General features: G+C 39.5%; 1 protein-coding gene across 3 annotated transcripts in view; it reads left to right on the forward strand.

Moving 5' to 3' along the window:
- The window catches only part of LOC138617235 (laminin subunit alpha-3-like), a 53,428-nt gene that overhangs the window by 29,350 nt on the left and 3,536 nt on the right, over positions 1–20,542 (forward strand). For 2 of the 3 annotated variants that reach the window (XM_069692026.1, XM_069692027.1), the window contains exons 31-71: positions 138–286; positions 771–886; positions 1,138–1,349; positions 1,489–1,687; positions 3,001–3,145; positions 3,255–3,395; positions 3,852–4,013; positions 4,565–4,666; positions 4,764–4,847; positions 5,362–5,592; positions 8,408–8,521; positions 9,213–9,331; positions 9,432–9,512; positions 9,619–9,719; positions 9,827–9,880; positions 9,981–10,132; positions 10,641–10,751; positions 10,861–10,972; positions 11,189–11,356; positions 11,545–11,741; positions 12,006–12,122; positions 12,421–12,575; positions 12,789–12,930; positions 13,074–13,173; positions 13,253–13,369; positions 13,502–13,672; positions 13,776–13,927; positions 14,053–14,247; positions 14,337–14,485; positions 14,633–14,795; positions 14,893–15,020; positions 15,253–15,397; positions 15,503–15,598; positions 15,733–15,890; positions 15,997–16,114; positions 16,231–16,368; positions 16,469–16,599; positions 16,901–17,035; positions 17,194–17,314; positions 19,972–20,105; positions 20,296–20,476. In XM_069692026.1, coding sequence (XP_069548127.1) covers positions 138–286; positions 771–886; positions 1,138–1,349; positions 1,489–1,687; positions 3,001–3,145; positions 3,255–3,395; positions 3,852–4,013; positions 4,565–4,666; positions 4,764–4,847; positions 5,362–5,592; positions 8,408–8,521; positions 9,213–9,331; positions 9,432–9,512; positions 9,619–9,719; positions 9,827–9,880; positions 9,981–10,132; positions 10,641–10,751; positions 10,861–10,972; positions 11,189–11,356; positions 11,545–11,741; positions 12,006–12,122; positions 12,421–12,575; positions 12,789–12,930; positions 13,074–13,173; positions 13,253–13,369; positions 13,502–13,672; positions 13,776–13,927; positions 14,053–14,247; positions 14,337–14,485; positions 14,633–14,795; positions 14,893–15,020; positions 15,253–15,397; positions 15,503–15,598; positions 15,733–15,890; positions 15,997–16,114; positions 16,231–16,368; positions 16,469–16,599; positions 16,901–17,035; positions 17,194–17,314; positions 19,972–20,105; positions 20,296–20,476 — 5,696 coding nt within the window. Of the gene's footprint in view, positions 1–137; positions 287–770; positions 887–1,137; positions 1,350–1,488; positions 1,688–3,000; positions 3,146–3,254; positions 3,396–3,851; positions 4,014–4,564; positions 4,667–4,763; positions 4,848–5,361; positions 5,593–8,407; positions 8,522–9,212; positions 9,332–9,431; positions 9,513–9,618; positions 9,720–9,826; positions 9,881–9,980; positions 10,133–10,640; positions 10,752–10,860; positions 10,973–11,188; positions 11,357–11,544; positions 11,742–12,005; positions 12,123–12,420; positions 12,576–12,788; positions 12,931–13,073; positions 13,174–13,252; positions 13,370–13,501; positions 13,673–13,775; positions 13,928–14,052; positions 14,248–14,336; positions 14,486–14,632; positions 14,796–14,892; positions 15,021–15,252; positions 15,398–15,502; positions 15,599–15,732; positions 15,891–15,996; positions 16,115–16,230; positions 16,369–16,468; positions 16,600–16,900; positions 17,036–17,193; positions 17,315–17,691; positions 17,922–19,971; positions 20,106–20,295; positions 20,477–20,542 lie in introns of those variants that run through there. The other variant, XM_069692028.1, reaches the window with a different exon arrangement.

Consider the following 20,542-nt stretch of genomic DNA (forward strand, 5'->3'; position numbering starts at 1 on the left):
TACATGATAAGATGATCAAAGGCCAATAAGTACTTCCCTACATAGCTTTAACAGAGAGATGGATTATTGGGCAGTTGCTACTCTCTTGCATTTTTTCTTTACCTTACGTTAAAACTTAAATCTGTTTTCTCCTGCAGGTCTGATAAATACCTCCTTCTGCCCTGCAGTCTCAGGCTGCAGGGAGGTAGTCATTGCTGATGGGCGCATTGCCCTCGACTTTGACAGAAATGCTTGGCAGCTACCCACCATCTCCGTAGTCGTGCCACCTCAGAAGACTCTTATTCTGGTCAGTGGTTTGTCTAATTTCTCAAACACTATGCAAATGGAACGACAGAAAAATGGTAAAACATTAACAAATGTACGACGCATACCTCTGTAAAATCTGAAGGTTTGTGAAGTCTGTGTTTTGTACTAGAGTTGTTGAGGACTTGGCATGCTGAGGTCCTCTCACCTCAGTGTTATGTCATATCTCCAAAAACAACAATGAAGCGACTATATTCTACCTGGCAGTCCCCTACAGCTTTATAAAAGCTAAGCTTCCAGCCTGTGTAAGGCAGGGGGCAGGTTGGGCTTTGCTTGCTTGTTGCTCAGTGTGCTTTACTTTTCTTTCTTCAGATAAGATCAAACAGAAAAGTATACCTAAAACTTTCAAAAATCCTGTGTTTTATCACTGTCTGCATTATTAAAACATAACACAAAACCAACCAAACTAGAGGGTTTTGATGAGATTGTGTTCTTATCATTTGTCATGGTTTGTTTCTTTTGTTCAGGATTATATCTTGTTGGTTCCTGATAGCAGTTACACTCCAGAGCTTCTGAAAGAGAAGCCACTGGATAAATCTGCAGATTTCATACAACAATGCAGAGGAGAAGGGTTCCATATTGAGTAGGTATCCACCAGAACTGTAACACAAGCTGGACTCAAATCCATTTGAAATGATAATTTGATATATAAGTGATACAATTCCATTATATGTTGTTTTTTGTGTGTAATATTTTCTTACCAGTGTATCAATAACACAGGGACAACCTTCAGTAAAGCAGATGTTTTTGGAAATGGTGCCCTCTAGCTGTTATGATCAAGTATAAAACCACAACTTTATTTAAAAGAACTCTTTATTTTTTTTGTCTTTTTAGCCCCAAAACCTCCTCCCAGTTCTGCAGAGACTCAGCCCGCTCTCTTGTAGCAGCTTATAATGATGGAGCTCTGTCTTGCAACTGTGACAAGTCGGGCTCTACAGGGACCGTCTGTGATCCAGTTGGAGGACAATGTCCCTGCAGGCAGCATGTTATCGGGCTGCAGTGCACAAAATGTGCCACAGGATACTTTGGCTTTCCCTACTGCAGACGTGAGTGAATATTTCCCTTTGACTTGTGAGTGCATGTGAGATTTTTTTGTTTTAATCATTCTTTGCTCCCTCTCACTCCCCCTGAAAATAAAATGTGCACCTGCTTTTGAGCTCATGAAATGTTCTATTCTTTCTGAAGCATGTGAATGTGGCCGACGACTGTGTGACGAAGTGACGGGACGCTGCATCTGCCCTCCCCAGACAATCAAACCAGCCTGTGATGTGTGTCAAAATCAGACTTTCAGCTATCACGCTTTGCTAGGCTGCGAGAACTGTGAATGTTCTCCAAGTGGTATCAATGCAGGGCCTCAGTGTGACCGCATTACTGGACAGTGCAGGTGAGGTGACACCTACATGGGGCACACAACACGACATCAACAGACAGCATCAGGGAAATAAATGAACTGATTAAGAGCAGACAGTTTTTGTGTCATACAGTTGGGAATGTAAGAAGATGTATTATATGTTACAGAAAGCTGTCTTAACTAAAAAGCAAAAAAAAAGTGTTTAAATGCATAACCTCGAATTTAATGGTTAGATTTATCTTTTCAATTTCAATTCTGAATAGATCAATGTTTTTTTTTTTAATATATTATTATAATTATCATAAAAAAAAAATCATATATTGTAAATATTTTATTCTGGTCGCTTGTTATCTCTAACAATCTGAATGATAGCCTGCAAGTTTTCTCTTTAATTTTATTATTTGTTAATTACAGATTTACCAGAGACTGCTAAATATATACAGTTGGAATATCACTCTGATCAAATTGGCTAAGATTCATTATTTCTAAAAGATATAATTTCTTAATTGTTCTTCCTCATCTGATTGTGTAATTTGTCTGTTTAACAGCTGTGCATGTAATGGCGGTCCCTTGACAATATCAATCTTTCATGCACTAATTCTTGAGTGATGAAAAAATCTGGAATATGAGGCCTTCTGTTCCAGTCAATGAAAATGAAACATAACACCAAACCACTAAATGTGATTCGTGACATGCTCCTTTTCTCTCATGAACAGTACTGTGCAAATGTTATAGGCAGTTCACATGTTTACATTCTCATCCATCATGATATACCATCATCAGGGAGGTGTCTGGTTAGTCCCAAATTTACTGTGCAGCATTGTAAGGAGACCAAACATACACATTAAGAAATATTCATTCAGAAATATCTTCAGTGAACAGAAGAACAAGAAGTCTGACAGATGACAATTTAGCACGGATCCCATCATCATCTGGTCATTCTGGGATTATTAAAAGAGACATCTGTGACAGCCTAAATCCCCAAAAGAACTGTGGCAAGTTCTCAGTGATGATTGGACTAACCAATCTGCCAAAACAAATATTGATTTGATCCAGTATTTCTTTTGTTTACTGCAGTTTTTATAAAGTTGATAAACAAGAATAATTCGTAATATTATTTTTAAAGCCTCTACAACTTCCTTTTAGTGCCTGAAACCTTTTTACAATGTTTTCTGTCTTGAAGTTGGAGACAATGGAATAGATAAGCAGTGTAAAGCATCACAGAGAAATGCATACGATGCAATGTTAATGTATTTGCTTGTACAAGCTTTCCAAAGACAGTTTTTTATTGCAATTGTGCACTGAGACGTTCCCTAACAATAAAGTGTCTGTGTATTTTCCTGCAGTTGTAAACCCAGGATTGGAGGCCGGCAGTGTGATCGCTGTGCTGTAGGTTATTATCGCTTCCCTAACTGTGTGCCTTGTGACTGTAACCAAGGTGGAGTAACATCCAGCGTGTGTCACCCAGACACAGGCAGGTGTCTCTGCAAGGTGGGCTAAGTTCATCAAACTGCTCATTTATAAACCCCTTTCAATCATTGTTCTTCACTTGCCTTTCCTTGTTTTGCATTCTTCTCTATAATTGCTGTCATGTCTGTAGAGAAATGTTGCTGGCATCAGGTGTGATTCTTGTCGGGAAGGTTCCTTCTACTTTGACCCCTCCAACTCTCTCGGCTGTACCAGCTGCTTCTGCTTCGGAGCCACTGACCGGTGTCAGAGCTCCACCAAACGCAGGGGGAAGGTGTGTTTGCTTTTCATGCCCCTGCATGTCTGTGAATAATTTGGAGACATTTTATGCCTGTGGAGCTTTTTCGCTGATTGAAGTTGTGTGATGAATGACGTCATTTGATGAACGAAAGCTGCACATGCTGGTGTTGTTCAGGAAATGAATCGACAGTGACAGAACAGATCAAAGCATACCGTGCCATGTTGATTTTACTGTGACCTGGCTACATCTATCATCCACAGTGTTTGTTTGTAATATCAGTAAAGCTACTGCACCAAGGAATTGTGAATAGTCCAAGTTTGTCTCATGATGACATTATCAAGTCTTGCTGCTGTAATCTCCAGTTTAGGGAGGCGTCAGTCTGTTAATATTTGACCAATACTACCGTCAAACACATTAGGAGCAGCACAGTATAGCTACAGTTTTAGAAAGTACTTTTGCCATTCACCCCTTTGTATTCCCTGTTGTTAGTTTGTTGAGATGCGGGGCTGGCGTTTGGAAAGCCCCGACAAGGAAGAGGTTACTTCTGTGCTGAACACAGCCAGTAACACAGCGGTTGCAGATATCCAGGAGCTTCCCCCTACAGTTCAAACTCTACACTGGGTGGCACCACCGTCCTACCTGGGAGACAGGGTGAGTCGACGGAGGTAGACGACATCATCACAATTGGAATTCTGTTGTCAGTTAATGTGTACTGATGTCTAAATATAGAAACAGATAGCTATATAGCTATTTCATAGAAAAATCAAGTTAAAATAAAATGCAATATTAAATAGTATTCAGTACTGTACTCAGTAATATAATTGTTCATATTTATATATAACTCCAGTTGAAGTGAAAATGAAAACTAGCATTCAAATTCGAGCTGCGTTCTGGATCAGTTTGGGCCTATTCTTTGGTAATAATTCAGCTGTGGACTTTATTTTCTAAGTCTTCTGCTTTTACGGATCCTGTTTTCAAAATATAGCAATGTCCCTAAAATCTTAAAATTATTTTTAGGAATTTAATAAGATAAAACGTGATCACAGCTGATAAAAAGAATGACCTTAACTATTACATCCTAATAGAAATAGATCTAGGTTGCATACATGCAGAATTTTCCTTTAAGATATATTCTATAGTTCAGTGGACTCAACAGTCCCTTCAAATGAACTAACAGAGGTTTGGTCTTCCCCTTTTCTTAGGTTTCATCTTACGGTGGTTTCCTCACCTACCAGTCCAAATCATTTGGGATTCCCAGTGAGGGGATGACTCTGATTGGAAAAAGACCTGATGTTGTGCTGACTGTGCGGAGTGCTACTAGTTTTTCAGTTTTAGAAGCTTTATTATCTCCTTCAGTGGCAGAAACACAACACATTCATCTGTTTCACTTTTTCCCCTTAGGGTCAGGATATGACTCTGATCCACGTAGCTCCACAAGATCCACTTCCAGACAGGCTGTATCAGGGCAGAGTGCAGCTCTTGGAGGTAAAATAAACAGTGACTTTATTACACTTAGATTTGGAACCAACATTAGGTTGTGACATTAGGCTGTGATTTCACATCAACCACACAATATGAAAATGTTGTAAAGGGATGAACGACTCACTGATTCGTTCTCGTAGTGCCCTATGTTGAGGTCATTCAGACTTATCTTCAATTAAAAGGTATTTTTTTCCAAGTTTAGAACAGTTTCTGATCTGAAGGTAAAGTGGTAAAGTGGTAAACTAAAATACAATTACATCCTCTGAAATGTCAAAATTGACATTAACCTGCCGTTAGATTTAGTTATTTATGCATATAATAAATTTTGTCTTGGTAGTGCTGAGATATCATGCTCTGCATCAACGTCTTAAACAGACAGATATACAGTACAATATTGTAAAATGTAGTTTTTCTATTTTTTTTCATATACAGTACATCGAATGAGACATTCCTTCTTGAATAGTCTCCCCGCTACTGGTGTCTAAGGACTAAACCCCAAACTTTCTGTTGTTTGCAGGGAAACTGGCGCCATGCTGTCACCAACAGGCCCGTGTCCAGAGAGGAATTGATGATGGTACTGGCTGGTCTGGTAGGCCTCAGGATCCGGGCCCTGTACTTTACTCAGAGCCAGCGACTCAGCCTGGGGGAGGTGGGCCTCGAGGGGGCCACAAACGCAGGGACTGGAGGTCCTGGAAACACTGTGGAGGACTGTTCCTGCCCTTCTCAGTACACCGGAGACTCCTGTGAGGTGAGTAGTTAAAAGACAACCAAATATATGCATGAATTCTCCTAAATAAAATGAAATCAGATTATAGTCTTTATTGAATTTAATGGGAAAGAAATAAAAAAAACAACTCATATTTACAGAATAATAGGTGTCTAACATCATCTGGAGCTGGATGATTCCTGTCCTAACTTGCCCTTCAAATAAATACCGAAAGAATTTGTCCTCATTCCAAAAGTTAGAGAGAAAAACAACTAGAAAAAGATGGTGAAAGGGCAGGGAGATTAGACGCTTTTTGTTAGGTCTGGGAAGCAAAGGAAACGAGCAGGGTGGGGCAATGTGGTGATTGAAATTACATCTTGTTATCTGGACCTCCTTCTCATATTTTAGGGGTGTCTCGACATGCCTGCACCAAGTACCACACCCTTTTCCTTTCGGGAAAATTTATCAGCTGAAGGGTGACGGTGGTATCCACTGGAAAATACCATCCGCAGAGCTATCCAACCAAATAGTGTAGCCCCAGGCTGGGATATGTAGCACAATCATGCAGACATAATATTAGTGATTATACAGCTATAATCACTGGCATGGTTACAGCGCACAGAAATGTAGTGCAAACAACCGTGATGTAGTTGCCAAGGAAACACTTTACTTGAATTCTTTTTATCGGAACGGGGCTCACTTGATCTACTGTTTAGTGTGGCGTTTGTACTTTTCAAAACTGATTGGTATACATATGATTTCAGCAGTTTTATCCACATAGCTAAATTAAAAATGAGAACAGAGCAACCACTAATTAAAGGGGAGTTTGTCATGAAACAGAGAGCATTTTTTGGATATATATTATTGGAAAATGACAGTAATAATAAAAAAGTTTATTGTGGTAGTGCCGTTGCTGTAGATGTGCTTGCCTACGTGTGTGTCAGCCGCTGTCTGGTTGGGTGTGTCTAAGAAAGCTGAATATATGTGCCCAGAGGCAGTATAACAAGGTACCTTGCCTTGACACACGAGGTGTGGCACTTGGCAACTTACTGTTACTCATGAACCTGCGTGTGTTCATCTTAGCACACCTTAAGCATGTGCACGTGGCTGTAAGTACAGCTAACACACCCAGTTCTGTCTGTTGTGTGTTTGATGAGCGTGATTCAGGTGTGAGTTTTTGTCTGCGTTGTCTGCGGATGTCTGATTTTCCTTTTAGTCACATATGCTTGCACAAATCCTAATATAAACCACTCATACACAGAATATTACAGATTGTTAATATACTTTTGAATGTTTTACTTGCTCTTTCAAGTAGTAGCTTTATCCCCACCCTTTCAGCTTAAAGTAAACACAGCAGCATTTATAATATTGTGATTCTCCTTTTTTCCACTGATACAGTTTATTTCCTGTTCATGCATACTCATGCATTCACCCACATTTAACTGTCTGACTGTGTCTCAAACCACTGTGTGTGATAATGAGTGTGTATAGGAGCGAGAACAGGACAGAGTGCATGGAAACACTTGCATGTTTGTGCTTGTGTGCCTGCTGACTCATGCTGATCTGCGTGACTGACTCAGGTAAACGGGGTGTGTCCTCTGGGTCCGAGTGTGAGCATGTGTGTTTAAGAGGCAGCGGCAAGAGAGAGTGGAGCATTATTTCACACAGACTAAACGTTAGGAATGTCAGATGCTTGTATGGATAGACACCGGCGTGAACGGGTCCTGTTACAGACCCTCATTTATTGGACTTTGATTGGAATTTGCTGCGCTGGCCACCGGCATTTGGAGAAGGGAGAGCGAACCCGTTACCCCAGACATCATGACAGATGGACTCAGAGGATACAGTACCCTTCGCTCCATGACCAGGGAGCTCAACGGATAGAGTATCCATCAGTAAATGACCAAGGCACCCAAGGGGTGCATCACCCCTTAGCACATGACAGAGGACAGAGAGTTCAATATCCCTCTGTTCATGACAGCGATGCCAGTTCTCAGATTCAGGTAAAGTGATGTACCTTGTTGTTGAACGGATGCTATTTCACCTTAGCTGTTTGTTAAACCGCTCTAAGTGTCAGGTGTGGATTGATAGTGCTTTGAGGAGTGTTATCTCTGGAAGCAAAGGGCATGCTTCAGGGTTAATTGTTAATGACACTATATTCAGCTCAAGTTCAATGCTGTGAGCTATACAAATTGTCACACTTAATTTGGCAATTTGGGTAGTTTGGCAAAATCTTTGAAAAGCTTTGAAAAGCTTGAAAAGCTTTGCTATGCAAAATAAAACAGATAATGATTTTGAAGTTAATAATTTCCCTGCTAAACTGCAGTAATAATTGGTGTTACATAAGTGTACATGTTATCAGTACAAAGTTGGGCAATATGATTACATATATACAGAAGACAATAATGGCTTTATTTATATTTTACTGTTAATAATTGTAGTTACACATAATGTTGCAAACCAGTGAGCAGGACTACTTTTTACCAAAATTGAATTTACATTATTTTTACATTATCTTGTTGAACAAACTTAATTTTTTTAATATTTCAATGGATCGGCCATAAACATGCCCAGTCGTGTTTCATTATTTAGTCTTTTTCTCAATCTGTTTTTCAATATATCATGAGGAGTACACTCTATCATGATTTGTCTATATCAATGACATTAGCTGTAACGTTATAGCAAATTTGATCGACAAGTATATTGTCCGCCGTTATTATCATAATTGTTCTTTAATTATGGATTGATAATACATTCAGATTTACAGCACTATATAAGGGGTATGTGAGTTAGCTGTAAACAAGCTTAACTTCCAAGTTTGGTAATCATGTCTTTATATTTGTGTTTTCTTCTTTAGAAATGTGCTCCTGGTTTCTACAGAGATGTCAGTAGGCCTCACCTTGGCCGCTGTGTGCCCTGTGAGTGCAACGGTCTGTCTGATGAGTGTGAAGACGGGACAGGGAGGTGCCTGGTAAGAAGTATACTCAACCCTTAACCCATGTTAATGACATCATAACTCCTGGTGTACAGACACCAACACACACCTCAAACCAAAAATGACTACTTCACCCCAGCTCACTAAACCAGAGTTTAATCAGAGTCTAGACCTCTCACATCTGCTGACACACTTTAATCACACAACTCTATCCTTTTTCTTGCAGTGCTGCGTTTTTATCACCATCAGAAACATGATTTGACATGACTTCCTGATATCACATTCTGGGGCCCTCTTAATCATTATTCTCATTGATGGGAGCGTGAACCGTCACGTATTTCAAAATCTCAGCCATCTCTGCTGTTATTGTTATGCAAGACACTCAAGACTGTGCCTGTGCATGCAATGCACGCATGGATCCACACATTTACTGCTCAAAGCCAAATGGACACAAACAGCTGAACTCTCCACCAAGTGCATCAAACACACCCTTTGATGGATTTGGCAGAGAAAAGTCTTTTGTCTTTGAGCCTAGATGTTTGCAATTCTGCTTCAGAATAATAAAAGCCTTGATGTCTAGTTGATTGTGTGTAAAAGGCTCGCTGCAGTGCACACACAGATTTATTTATTTTTTTGTCATCCTCTGGGAGTTAGGGTTTGCGTCTACACACTCATTTTTGTCTTATACTTTGCAAGTGATTTAATTGATACATTATGTCATTTTCAGAACTGTGAGCACAACACAGCTGGGGAGCGTTGTGAACGTTGCAAAGAAGGTTACTATGGAAATGCATCTCAGAGGACATGCACAGTGTGTCCCTGCCCATTCAGCATGCCCACAAACAGGTGGGTAAAGAAAAAAACAACAACACTAAACTGCTGAACTCTAATTAAATGGAAATCTGTGTTTTGGGAATGAAATTTGAATCTCTCTCTTTGTCTGTAGTTTTGCAGTAGGTTGCAGAGAGGTATACGGAAACATCCAGTGTATATGCAGAGCCGGCTACACTGGTGACAGGTGTGAAAGGTGAGTGTCAGTACAGACTGATCAGCCAGAGACTGTCATTCGGAATACTGTTGATTTATTTCTAATTTGCTACTTACTTAATGCTTTTTATTTCTCTCTCCCATAGTTGTGCTCCTGGTTACTATGGCGAGCCACTGAGACGTGGAGGAAGTTGTCGGCCCTGTAATTGCGTTGGGAACGGTAACCACTGTGATCCCAGGACTGGAGGTTAGATTGTGGACTCCCATTTTGAAAAAAATATGTCTTGCTGATATACATTATAGTTCATTTCAGTCATATAATATAAATGTACTGATTTTCACCATTTTTTGCAGTTTGTAAGAACACACTGGAGCCAGGAGACACAAACACAGATGAGCACTGCCAAGGTGACTGAACAAAAAGGATTGCGGTCTTATGGTGTGACACGCCATTTACAATAGACCAGGATTTGATCCTTTTCTAATCCTATCCTCATTTGTATTCCAGAGTGTGATAATTGTGCCCAAACTTTACTAAATGACCTGGAGAAACTGGATGACGAGCTGGGGAGGATCAAGGCTCAGCTTGACAATGCTACTGCCAGTGCCTCTTCTCAGGACAGGCTGAAGAAGCTGGAGCAGGCTGTGTCAGACACCAAGGTAACATGTCAGTGTACCGTACCCCTGCACTGTAACTCTAAAGGCGATAAATACTGGTGAAGTGGAGGAAAGAGCAATTACAGATTATTAGGATCATAGATTAATTGTTGAGGCAAAAGTTAGGACAGATTTTGCACATTGCACATGCCCATCACACACGCACAAACAGTGTAGCACAGCATGGGAGCGCTTGTTCAAACATTCGACATTCCTCATGATAAGCAATCTCAGCAGGTTTTGTCCCCCAGCCTGTGTGTCAACACGAGTTAGAGACTACACCACTGAATGCCAGTGTTTGCCATTTCTCTTGCCTTCACAATCTCTGTGTTGCATCCACTTCATTTGATTGCGCACCCTTTATGTATTCATGAGACACGGGTAAATAATGCCCACAACCCTGTTTGAAAATAACCCTTACCACCCTCAAGCTTCAATAACCACCTTCAACATTAAACATTAAATTTGACTTCATGCCGCCTACTTTATATTTCTGCTGCTGCATTTGCAGACTCTTGTCAAAAAATTCGGCTCTGCAGTTAACACCCAAAAGTCCAGAGTCAACCAGCTGGAAGAGGACACGATCACTCTTGCAGATGACATCAGCTCCCTCAAGGATAAGGTAAAGTCCTATTGAGTGTCTAATATTTTATTAATATGTTGACATGCAATGAATGTGGAAGTGGAAAGATGTGAGTAAATGTGAGTTGTCTGACTATGTTTTTATATAGGCAGACGAGAGGTCTGCTGATGCTGACAAGGCAGTGGCAGATGTTGAAAAAACCCACAAGAGAGCAAAGGATTTGGACTCAGAGATTCGCAACCTGCTAAAGAAAATCAAAGGTAGAGGGAAACATTAATTCCGTGGCAGCACATCTCCTGTTGTTGGTGTTGTAATATATTGTTTCCATTTTCTTTTGGTCTCCGACTCTCTCCTGTTGTCCATGCTAATAATAATTAACAAAGATAATAATTTATTTGTTTTTGCCATATAAATCATAATTTAACAGCGAGCTTAAATGTTTGCTGGACTGATTTTGTGTTTTTGTGGGTTTGAAGCTCTTATGGACCAGCTGAAGAATCAAGACAACACAGGTGATACGGTGACCAATGGAAGCTTGGCTAAAATGCTGGCGGATGCTCAGCACATGGTGGAGGAGATGAAGAACAGGAACTTCACCCCTCAGAAGACAGCTGCTGAGACAGAAAGAGACGAGGCTAAGAAACGTACGATTTGTGGTCTATTCTTAGTCATTTGTGCATTCAGTAAATTCCTTAAAAAACCTTTATGATGAGCAAACTCCCTCCAGAATCACATTATCAGAGTACAAACATGGTTGTTGTTTAAATAAAAAGTTAACAATTACCAGTAATTACAGATTTCATTAACTTATTCTGTATTTTCCATTCTCCAGTGCTGGACCACATTAAGGCTAATGTGAGCAAGCAGTGTGACCAAAATGAGGTAGCAGCAGAGAAAATACGTGGCCTTTTGAAGGATTATGAGGCCAAGCTTAAGGACCTGGACAAGGCTCTGAAGGAGGCGGTGGACTTGGTGAAAAAAGCCAATGCCCAGAACGGCCTCAGTGCTCAGGCACTGGGAGATCTGCAGGTAATACAAAAGTTCAGTGGTTAATCAATTATGAAGAACTACTACAAACTACAATGAATATCATATGATGTTTTGTTTGTCTTTATTGTGTTTTTTTTTTTTTAATATCGCCTGTACAATGTTTGGACACTGTATTAATGGTAGGGTATTATGTTATCACAGTATTATGCCTCACAGTTTAGTATAACTAATCCTTTGTACAATGTAAGTGGTTGTCAATACACAGTTGCGCTCTCCTTAAATAGATTCATATGCTTCCTACAGAAACGTATCGAAGATTTAAAAAATGAGCGAAAGACTGTCAAGGACCAGATGGGCATGGCCAGGGCTGAGCTGCAGAAAACAGAGGACTTGGTGAAAAAGCTCTCAGACAGTAAAACGGTACGTGAGACAAATCTGCATATTTTTTTTACCACAAATATTCTCAGTGCTAAGAATTATACAGAATTATTTGACTGATTCTTAATTTGAGCCAAAGCATTTTGAAACACTGCAGCTGTGTTATCATAAACGACCTCATCTCTGCTGGCACACCAGTGAGCTGCCAGGTCCTAACGTGCCATCTACTCAGATAATGATCAGTGTTTTTACTTGTTGTGCTCTGAGCTGAAGTCAGTGGCATTTCCTGCCTGGTATTCAGAATTACTTGCACCCATTCACCTGTCCTTCTCTTCTGTAGGAGTACGAACAGCTGGCAGCACAGCTGGATGGTGCCAAGACCGATTTGACCAAGAAAGTGAATGAGATTTCCAAGGCAGCAGCCAAAAAGGACATTGTAGAGTCCGCAGAGGAGCACGCTAAGAACCTTGAGAAGCTGGCAATGGACCTTGAAGAGTAAGTTTATTGTGCATACAGTAAAGAGAAATTGTCTCGTTATAACCTGATGTTTAATGGTTGTTTTAATGATATTGTGTCTGTGCTACCTGAGTGCAATTCAAGCGTAATCTTTCAAGTTGGTCATGTGAAACTACTTTTTTAAATGTTTTCTTTTAATCAATCGTCCATGTGTCCCAGTTGATTTTCTTCTCATCTTGTCCTGTATAATAGTGCTGTAAAGAATGCCAGTGGACGTGCTGAGGTGCGCAACGCAAAAGATGCTATCGACGCCTACAAGAACATCACGGATGCCATCAATGCTGCTGAGGATGCAGCTAATGAGGCCAAAGATGCTTCAGACAATGCCTTGAATGTAAGTCACAGTCTTGATAGTTCATACATACTTAAGCTACACGCTTTTTTGGCATGATATGAAGTTAATTGAGTATTGGGACATTATAAAAAATATTTGATAATATTGAGTCACTGTAACCAATGGGTTGTTTCTTCCTTTAGAATGTAAAAAATCAGAAACTCAAAGAAAGAGCCAAAGACCTGAAAAACACTGGTGCAGACCTGCTGAAGAATGCACAGGCTGCTGATGAAGACCTTAAGGGTATTCAGCCTTCTTTTTAAATTGTTTAATTTCAACTAACCAAAAACTCAGCCACTAATTCTTGTTGTTTCTTTAACAGGCACTACCAACGGACTTACTGACCTGAAGAAACGCCTGACGAATGCTGACAAGAAGAAGAAAGCTCTTGAGAAAGACCTTCTTGATGCACAGAGCCAATTAAATAACATCAACAGAGGTAGAGCAGAGCATGACATGCAATTATTGGATAAGTGTTAAAAGTATTAAACTGACCATGTCTGGAAGAGACATTCATGTCTATTGGAACATACTAATATGTTGGCTCTTGCTTTTGTTTTTTTTCTACCAGATGACATTGGGGATATGATCAATGAGGCCAAGAGGAAGGCAGCTTCAGCCAATGGCAAAGCCAGCGACACTATGGACAAACTCAACACCATCAGGGGGGAAATTGATAAGATCAGTGTCACTCCTGTGGACTCAAACCTCAGCAAAGTATTGGATGATGTGGACCAGTCAGGTGAGGCTTTGAAAAGATATCCTAATGGTTCAGCATATCCACTTTTTACATCAACTTTTTACATATTTCAATTGGTTTTGTGCCGCCTCTCTTCTGTTTCCAGTGAAGAATTTGCTGAACACCATCCCATCTCTGAATGATAAGATCTCAGAGGTGGAGAACCTGACCTCGCAGTTCTCACCCATTAGCAACATAACTGAAAACATCAAGAAGATCAAAGAGCTCATTGAACAAGCCCGAGATGCAGCTAACAGGGTGAGGTCCAGCTCTGCAAATGCAGCCTTACATCTACATGATACTCTGTTACTCCTCCAATCAGAAGTCAAACATAGCTGTACCTTGCAGGGTTTAATCTCTTTTTTGTTATGTCTTCTCTCCAGATTGTGGTCCCTATGAAGTTTGCGGGTGATGGTCATGTGGAACTGCGTCCACCAAAGAATCTGGACGATCTGAAAGCCTACACGGCGCTGTCTCTGTTGCTGCAGAGACCTGATGGCAGGGGAGACGGAGCACGCAGACGCAGACAGGCCAGCGACAATGGAAACATGTTTGTGTTGTACCTTGGCAATAGAGATGTAAGTAGATCCAAATGCATATGAACATTTTGGCATAATTATGTTTAATTGATATTTTACACCAGGCATTAACAAACTGTGTCTTGTAGCCCTCTAAGAGCTACATAGGTATGGTTTTGAGGAGCAACGTGTTGTACGGTGTGTACAAGCTCAACGGAGTTGAGTACGAGATAAAAACGGGATTCATCACAAAATCCAAATCTGAGCAGGCCACGTTTGATAAACTGGACCTTCGCAGGTAAACTGTTACGCAATCTTATCCACTGAGTTAATACACAGCCCTGTTGGTATTTTATATCACAAAAGACTAAGGGAATCTGTGAAGGATGGGAACATTGAAAATGTGATTATAACCGGGGTATTTATTTTCCTTCTTGTGATTTAGAATTTACCAAGATGCAGAGATTACCCTTACCAAAGGTATAAACTCCATGACACCTGGTGCACCTATTCTGAGCAACAAGCAAGGAGAGGAAAATAAGAACCTCCTGGACCTCAGCTCCAGTGACATGGTTTTCTATGTTGGAGGCTACCCCGCCAGCTTCACTGTAAGCACCGTGGAAATAAAAAGAGAAATACTATGATTGATTTATTTAAAGTAGCATGGATTTAATTTATACCTTTTTCTGTTTTGCTTCTCCTCAGCCACCAACTTCTCTCAACTTCCCCAAGTACAAGGGCTGCATTGAGTTCTCCTCCTTTAACGACAAAGTCCTCAGTCTCTATAATTTCCAAAGAGCCGAGAAAATCAATTTGGAGACTCCATGCAAGAGGTTGGTTGTAGTATGATTAGTGTGGAGTGTAGCTTAACTCTACATAATGATTTTAAACTCAAGTGTTTGACATTCTCATTCTCAAATTGCTTTCAGTTTTTGATGTCATCCCTCTGGCATGAATGAATAAAAAATGTCCCTCCTTGTTAATCTTGAGTAAATGTACTTAGTGTGAAGAAGACATTATTTTCAGATGAAAGTAATTTTCCGAGTGATGCTCTTTTCCGTCCAGATATGTACCTCCACAGGATGGATACTACTATGAAGGCACTGGATATGGCAAAATGGTCATAGACAAAACACTCAATTTTCTCTTCATAAGTATGTCCATCTTCACACGTTCAGAAAACGGCCTGCTCCTATATATAGGAAGTGAGGTAAAGTATACTTCATATGATTACTTTATAAAAATCATATACTTTTAACATAACTGTTTACACTATTTGCAAGACCCTGATTATTCAATTTGTTTTGTGACACAGGACAAATACTTTACTGTGACAATGGAGAGGGGCGTTCCTCATATACATAGTAATTTGCTTGAAGCGCCAGCGACAAAAAACATGAAAACATTCCCGGTAAGACTTCTTTTTTTATTTGTTTTTTGCAGTCACTCGTGTTCTTCTTTAATAGTTACCATAACTCAGCCTGATGACTGGTAAATAGATAACTGTTCATTCAACTATATCTTGCTCTTCTTTACTTTCTTCAGATTAACGACTGGACAGATATACAATTCATCTTCAGAAGCGATGGAAAAATAGTAGTCCGTGTGGCCAACGAAGAAGTGGCAGCAGCCCAAACTTCGTTCAACATCCAAGAATTTAAAGAATTCTATGTTGGTGGTGCAGCACAGCACCTGAGGGACAGGTACGCGGTTCTAAGTGCTATTCCTGATCAGTGTGTGTGGTGAGATAGGCCATCATAATTTTCCCACTTTATTGAGAATAATTTGAATCTTTTGTTCCCCTTAAAGAGATAACATCACCATGCAGCCATTCAACGGATGCTTGAAGAATCTGAAGCTGAACGGTGGCTTTAAACCTCTTGATGAACAAGTGGGCATCAGCAAAGGTTGTCCCAAGGATTCCCTGGTATGATGTTAACCTCAGCATCCCAAATCCATTAGCACCATTCATAAACTGCCTGGATCACAGTACTATGTATTTGTCAATATATAGACTGACATGTAATGTCCATGTTCTTGTAGAGTCCACGTAAAGCAGAGTTCAGCATGGGGAGCTCTCTCTCAGCAGTCCTCCCAGGTTTTAGTCTGAATAACGACGTCACCATCTCCCTCGGATTCAAGAGCACAGAGAATCAGGGTCTCATTTTTCAGGAAAAACAGGTCAGTCTTTACTTTTATTTTGACATCTGATAACCAGATTTGTGTGACAGCAGGTGGAACTTGGTCAGATTTAAACACCCTTTTATCTTCTATTTTTCAGGGTAACGGAATTAATCTTGAATTGAAAGATGGCCATGTGACTCTCAGTTTCAATGACAACATGTGGAAATCTAACAAACAATACCACGATGGCAAGTGGCATTACTTGACTGTCACCAAAAAATCTGGAAGGTATGCAAGAAGCAACAATTTCACGTTCAAACATTGAATAAATTTATGCAACCATCTGCACACATTTAGCAATGATATGACAACTACATAGATTAAGTGCTGTTTGGATTTTGTGATTACACAATGACCTCTGAAAGAGGTATACACTGTGGGAACAGCAAGAGGAAAAGCACAATGACAATGCCACCTGTTGCCCAGTAGTTAAAGCCAAACAGCAGACAAATATAATACAATTTTTAAAAATGACTAATTGTCAACTGTTATTTCTAAGGCTAATGTGCAAAAAAAAAAAATGTTTCAGGATTGAGCTGCATGTTGATGATGAAGATAAAGGTCAGGAGCAGAGTGGCAGTACATCCATACCTGACACAGGTGGCTTTGTGTTCCTGGGAGTTGACAAGTTCGAAGGTTGCATTTCCAACCTCTACACAAGACGGTAATGTTTCTACTCTTTGCGTTGCATCGCTGCTTAGTATATGGAACGTAAAACTCTTTTCTTTTCTTTTTTTCTGAAAGTGACATTATGATCGTTTGTGTGCTCAATACTCTGATGCGTGATATCTATTTTGTATCTGTTATTTGTTTTGTTTGCAGCCCAGACAATCTGTACAAGGCTGAGGACTTCAGCTCCTTCCAAGCTTCTGGAGATGTGCTGCTGGATGTGTGTACTGCTGACAGTCCTGTTCAACTGATGCTAGACCGCAACTCTAAGAGGGTGAGGGTTTGTTTCACATGTACACACACACACACACACACACACACACACTGTAATCCATATTAATAAGTTTGTTTTTATCAGTCCGATTGTTGTTTTCTGAATATGTGAGAAAAAACAAATGTTAATTTTTCCTGAAGCAAATCAACTTGTTTCTCTTTTCTCAAGTCAAGACATGTTTTTGTTAAATTACTGGAGCGATCAATATTATTTCTGGGTAAAACTGTTCAAACTGACATGTGTATTATTGACTTTTGACTTGATGAAGATGTTGAAAAAAAGTAAGTCAGACCTCGTTAAGGCTCTCTCTTTATTAACTTTCATTGACTTTTCTTGTTGACATTTGTTTACACTGTATTTTGCTGCATCATTTCCAGAGATGAAGAAGAAGGAGTCCTAAGACCCGCTGATGCTGACAAGAGTCTAATAATGACTTGAAATACTGGCAGTGTGCACCACAATGTTCTGTAGCTTATGCACAGGCTCATTTATTTACAGTGTACTTGTATAAAACAAAATATTGTATGAATGATTCATAAACATGAGAATTACAAACTGTACTGTATTTAATCAGATCTGTCTATTCTATTTAAATTCAATAACTACAAACTTGTGAATTATAATCTTAAAATGATGTCATGTCTCTTCTCTTTCTTCCATGTAACACTCTAACAGTCATTCACAAGCACGTCCCCTCTAACTCACTGATGTCAGATTGTTTGGACTCACACACAATCATGCCTGATTATGAAATGATAGAAATAGAAATCTCACTTAGAAAAGTGCTAATTATAATTCACTTTTCACTTTCACTTTTAAGTCACATCCAAAAGACACGAGACTGAATTTCAGTTTCTCAACATTTTCTGTCCGAGTATCTGCTTTAGCTGATAAAATGCATGTGAATATGAATATAGTATGCTTTTGTAATCAACATTTAAGGACATAAAGCCACCTCTAAATGATATATCTTAAACTTAAAATAAAATACACACCAAATGCCCCTAAACCCTGTGGGACAGTTAAGCCATGTGACATTTCTTTATGTAATTCTGGGCTACACAAGTAAAACATTGCTCGACTTAATAACAAAATCCTCCAACTTCGACTCTTAATTAGGATCCTAGCATTCAGGTTTCGAAACATTACTTTACATTCTAAGAAATTATGTAGCCCCGTGTAGAAGCATACTCTGACATGGAATGAGAGGATTTCTCACCTCAGGCTTGGTAGAGCTCACTGTTCATTCACAAAAGCATGAACACAGTACTGTGTCTTCTAATATCAGTGGCCCTTGCATGCTCACCATCACTATATCACTCATTATTAATGCCATTTAGTTTGGAGCAATCTATTATCCAACAACCTTTGACCCACAACAGATTGCCTGAATAATAAACTCTCACAAATGCAGAGAATCTGTGTTCTGAAATCCAGTTATGATCCCTGCGGTTCTCATATGGAAGAGTTTGAAGAAATAGATATATGTAAGATGATCTTGTGGTGCAAGCCAACCCTCATCCATTAATTATATATCATATCAAGACCTCATGAGCCATTTCAGAATGAATCTGAGTCTGAGGTTTTTACACTCTTACAATCTCTGCAACTATTGTAAGTAAATAAATCCTTGAATGCATGCCACACTGAACTCCATCAAATCAACCACAGCTACAACCTTCTTGCATGCTGCACTAAATAATATAACAAGTACAAACTCATAAATATATTTAAATAAAAACACACCTGGGAGTAAACAGAAAGGTTGTAGGAGCTGTGCTGCCAGAATAAACTCTTATCTGATAGTAAACCCCCCAATGTAACCAAAATAAAGGATCTAATGGGTTATTTTGTTGATCTGATTACAATTAAACCCACCATTTAGCATCACTAGTAACATGTATGAGCGATAAAAGCTGATATCAAGTTATTCTGAACTATTTCTCAATCTATTGTATTTATGTTCTGAGTCACAGTAGATGCCATGCAATTGACAAAGACAAGTTGATCACCTTTTTCAAGAGTTGAAGTGATTAGTCAACTAAACAGAAATGAATCTGCAACAGTTATGATAATCAAATATTTATTTAAGTAAGCAAATATTACACCATTATTCTGGTTCTAGTTTTTCAAAAACTTCAGTTTGCTGGTTTTGTTAACCCCCCGTAACTGTAAACTATAAATATTAAGTGGGGTTTTGGACTTTTTAAACAAACCAAATGGAACATTTAAATAAGTTAATTAGGGTGTTGGGAAATTGGAATCTTTTCCTCAAATTTTTGATATTTTATAGACCAAAAAATGTATTCATTTAGAAAATAATCAAGAGATAAATCGATGATAGCAAAAAATTTAATTGTTGTCTGATGCCCTGCATTTAGTCATTCAATGTAGAAAACAGTGCAGTATTCACATCTGTAGGTAAAACAGAGCTTCTCACTTGGAATCTCTTGTTAATGACTGGGGAGCCCTGACATAATAGAGAATAAATATTTTACATATGTTAACTGTTATTGTTATATTTTTTGCCACTATGTATTGTTTCATGACACATTTATTGACAGAGTGGAGCAGAGACTTATCAAAGAGTTGTGAGCTGGTTATGATTCAAGGGCCAAGTTTTGCTGAGGATTTCTGTTGTTTGTGTGCTGTTTTAGGATGATGGGATGTCACTGATGAATGAGAGCGTATCAGCGTGTCCATTACCAGCGCTGGTTCAACATGCTTATCGTATGGGGGGAGCTGTGAGCACCCTGAGCTACAGCTTTCCTCTACAGGTCCTGCAGTCCCGGTGAGTAAACAGTTTACACACAAACATGCATGCTAGATAGTTTAAACGGGAGATTTATAAATGCAAAGGGTGCTTGGATGAGTCTACCATGTCAAATAGAGTGCTGTACTGGTGTCAGCGACAACACAGACATACACTGGAGATGATGATGATGATGATGATTATTTTTTTCTTTCTTTATCCTCTTCAGACCTCACTTCTCTCTCGATGTCAGGACTCGATCTCCTGAAGGCCTGCTGTTCCTTGTTGCAATCAGAGGAGGGCGATATCATCTTGCTTTATATATGTCAAAGGGAAGAATCAGACTGTCTGTGGGCAAAGAGAAGGAGATCTTCAACAGAGAGAAGTACAATGATGGAAAGTGGCACTCGGTCAGTGGGTTCATTTATCCAAATTACGTCTATTTTAACACAAAACCAAATCTCTGTACACATTTT

This window comes from Brachyistius frenatus, unplaced genomic scaffold, assembly GCF_029030835.1.
Source record: "Brachyistius frenatus isolate BFR_SWC_R1_liver_20210118 unplaced genomic scaffold, ASM2903083v1 Contig_12, whole genome shotgun sequence".
NCBI lineage: Eukaryota > Metazoa > Chordata > Actinopteri > Embiotocidae > Brachyistius > Brachyistius frenatus.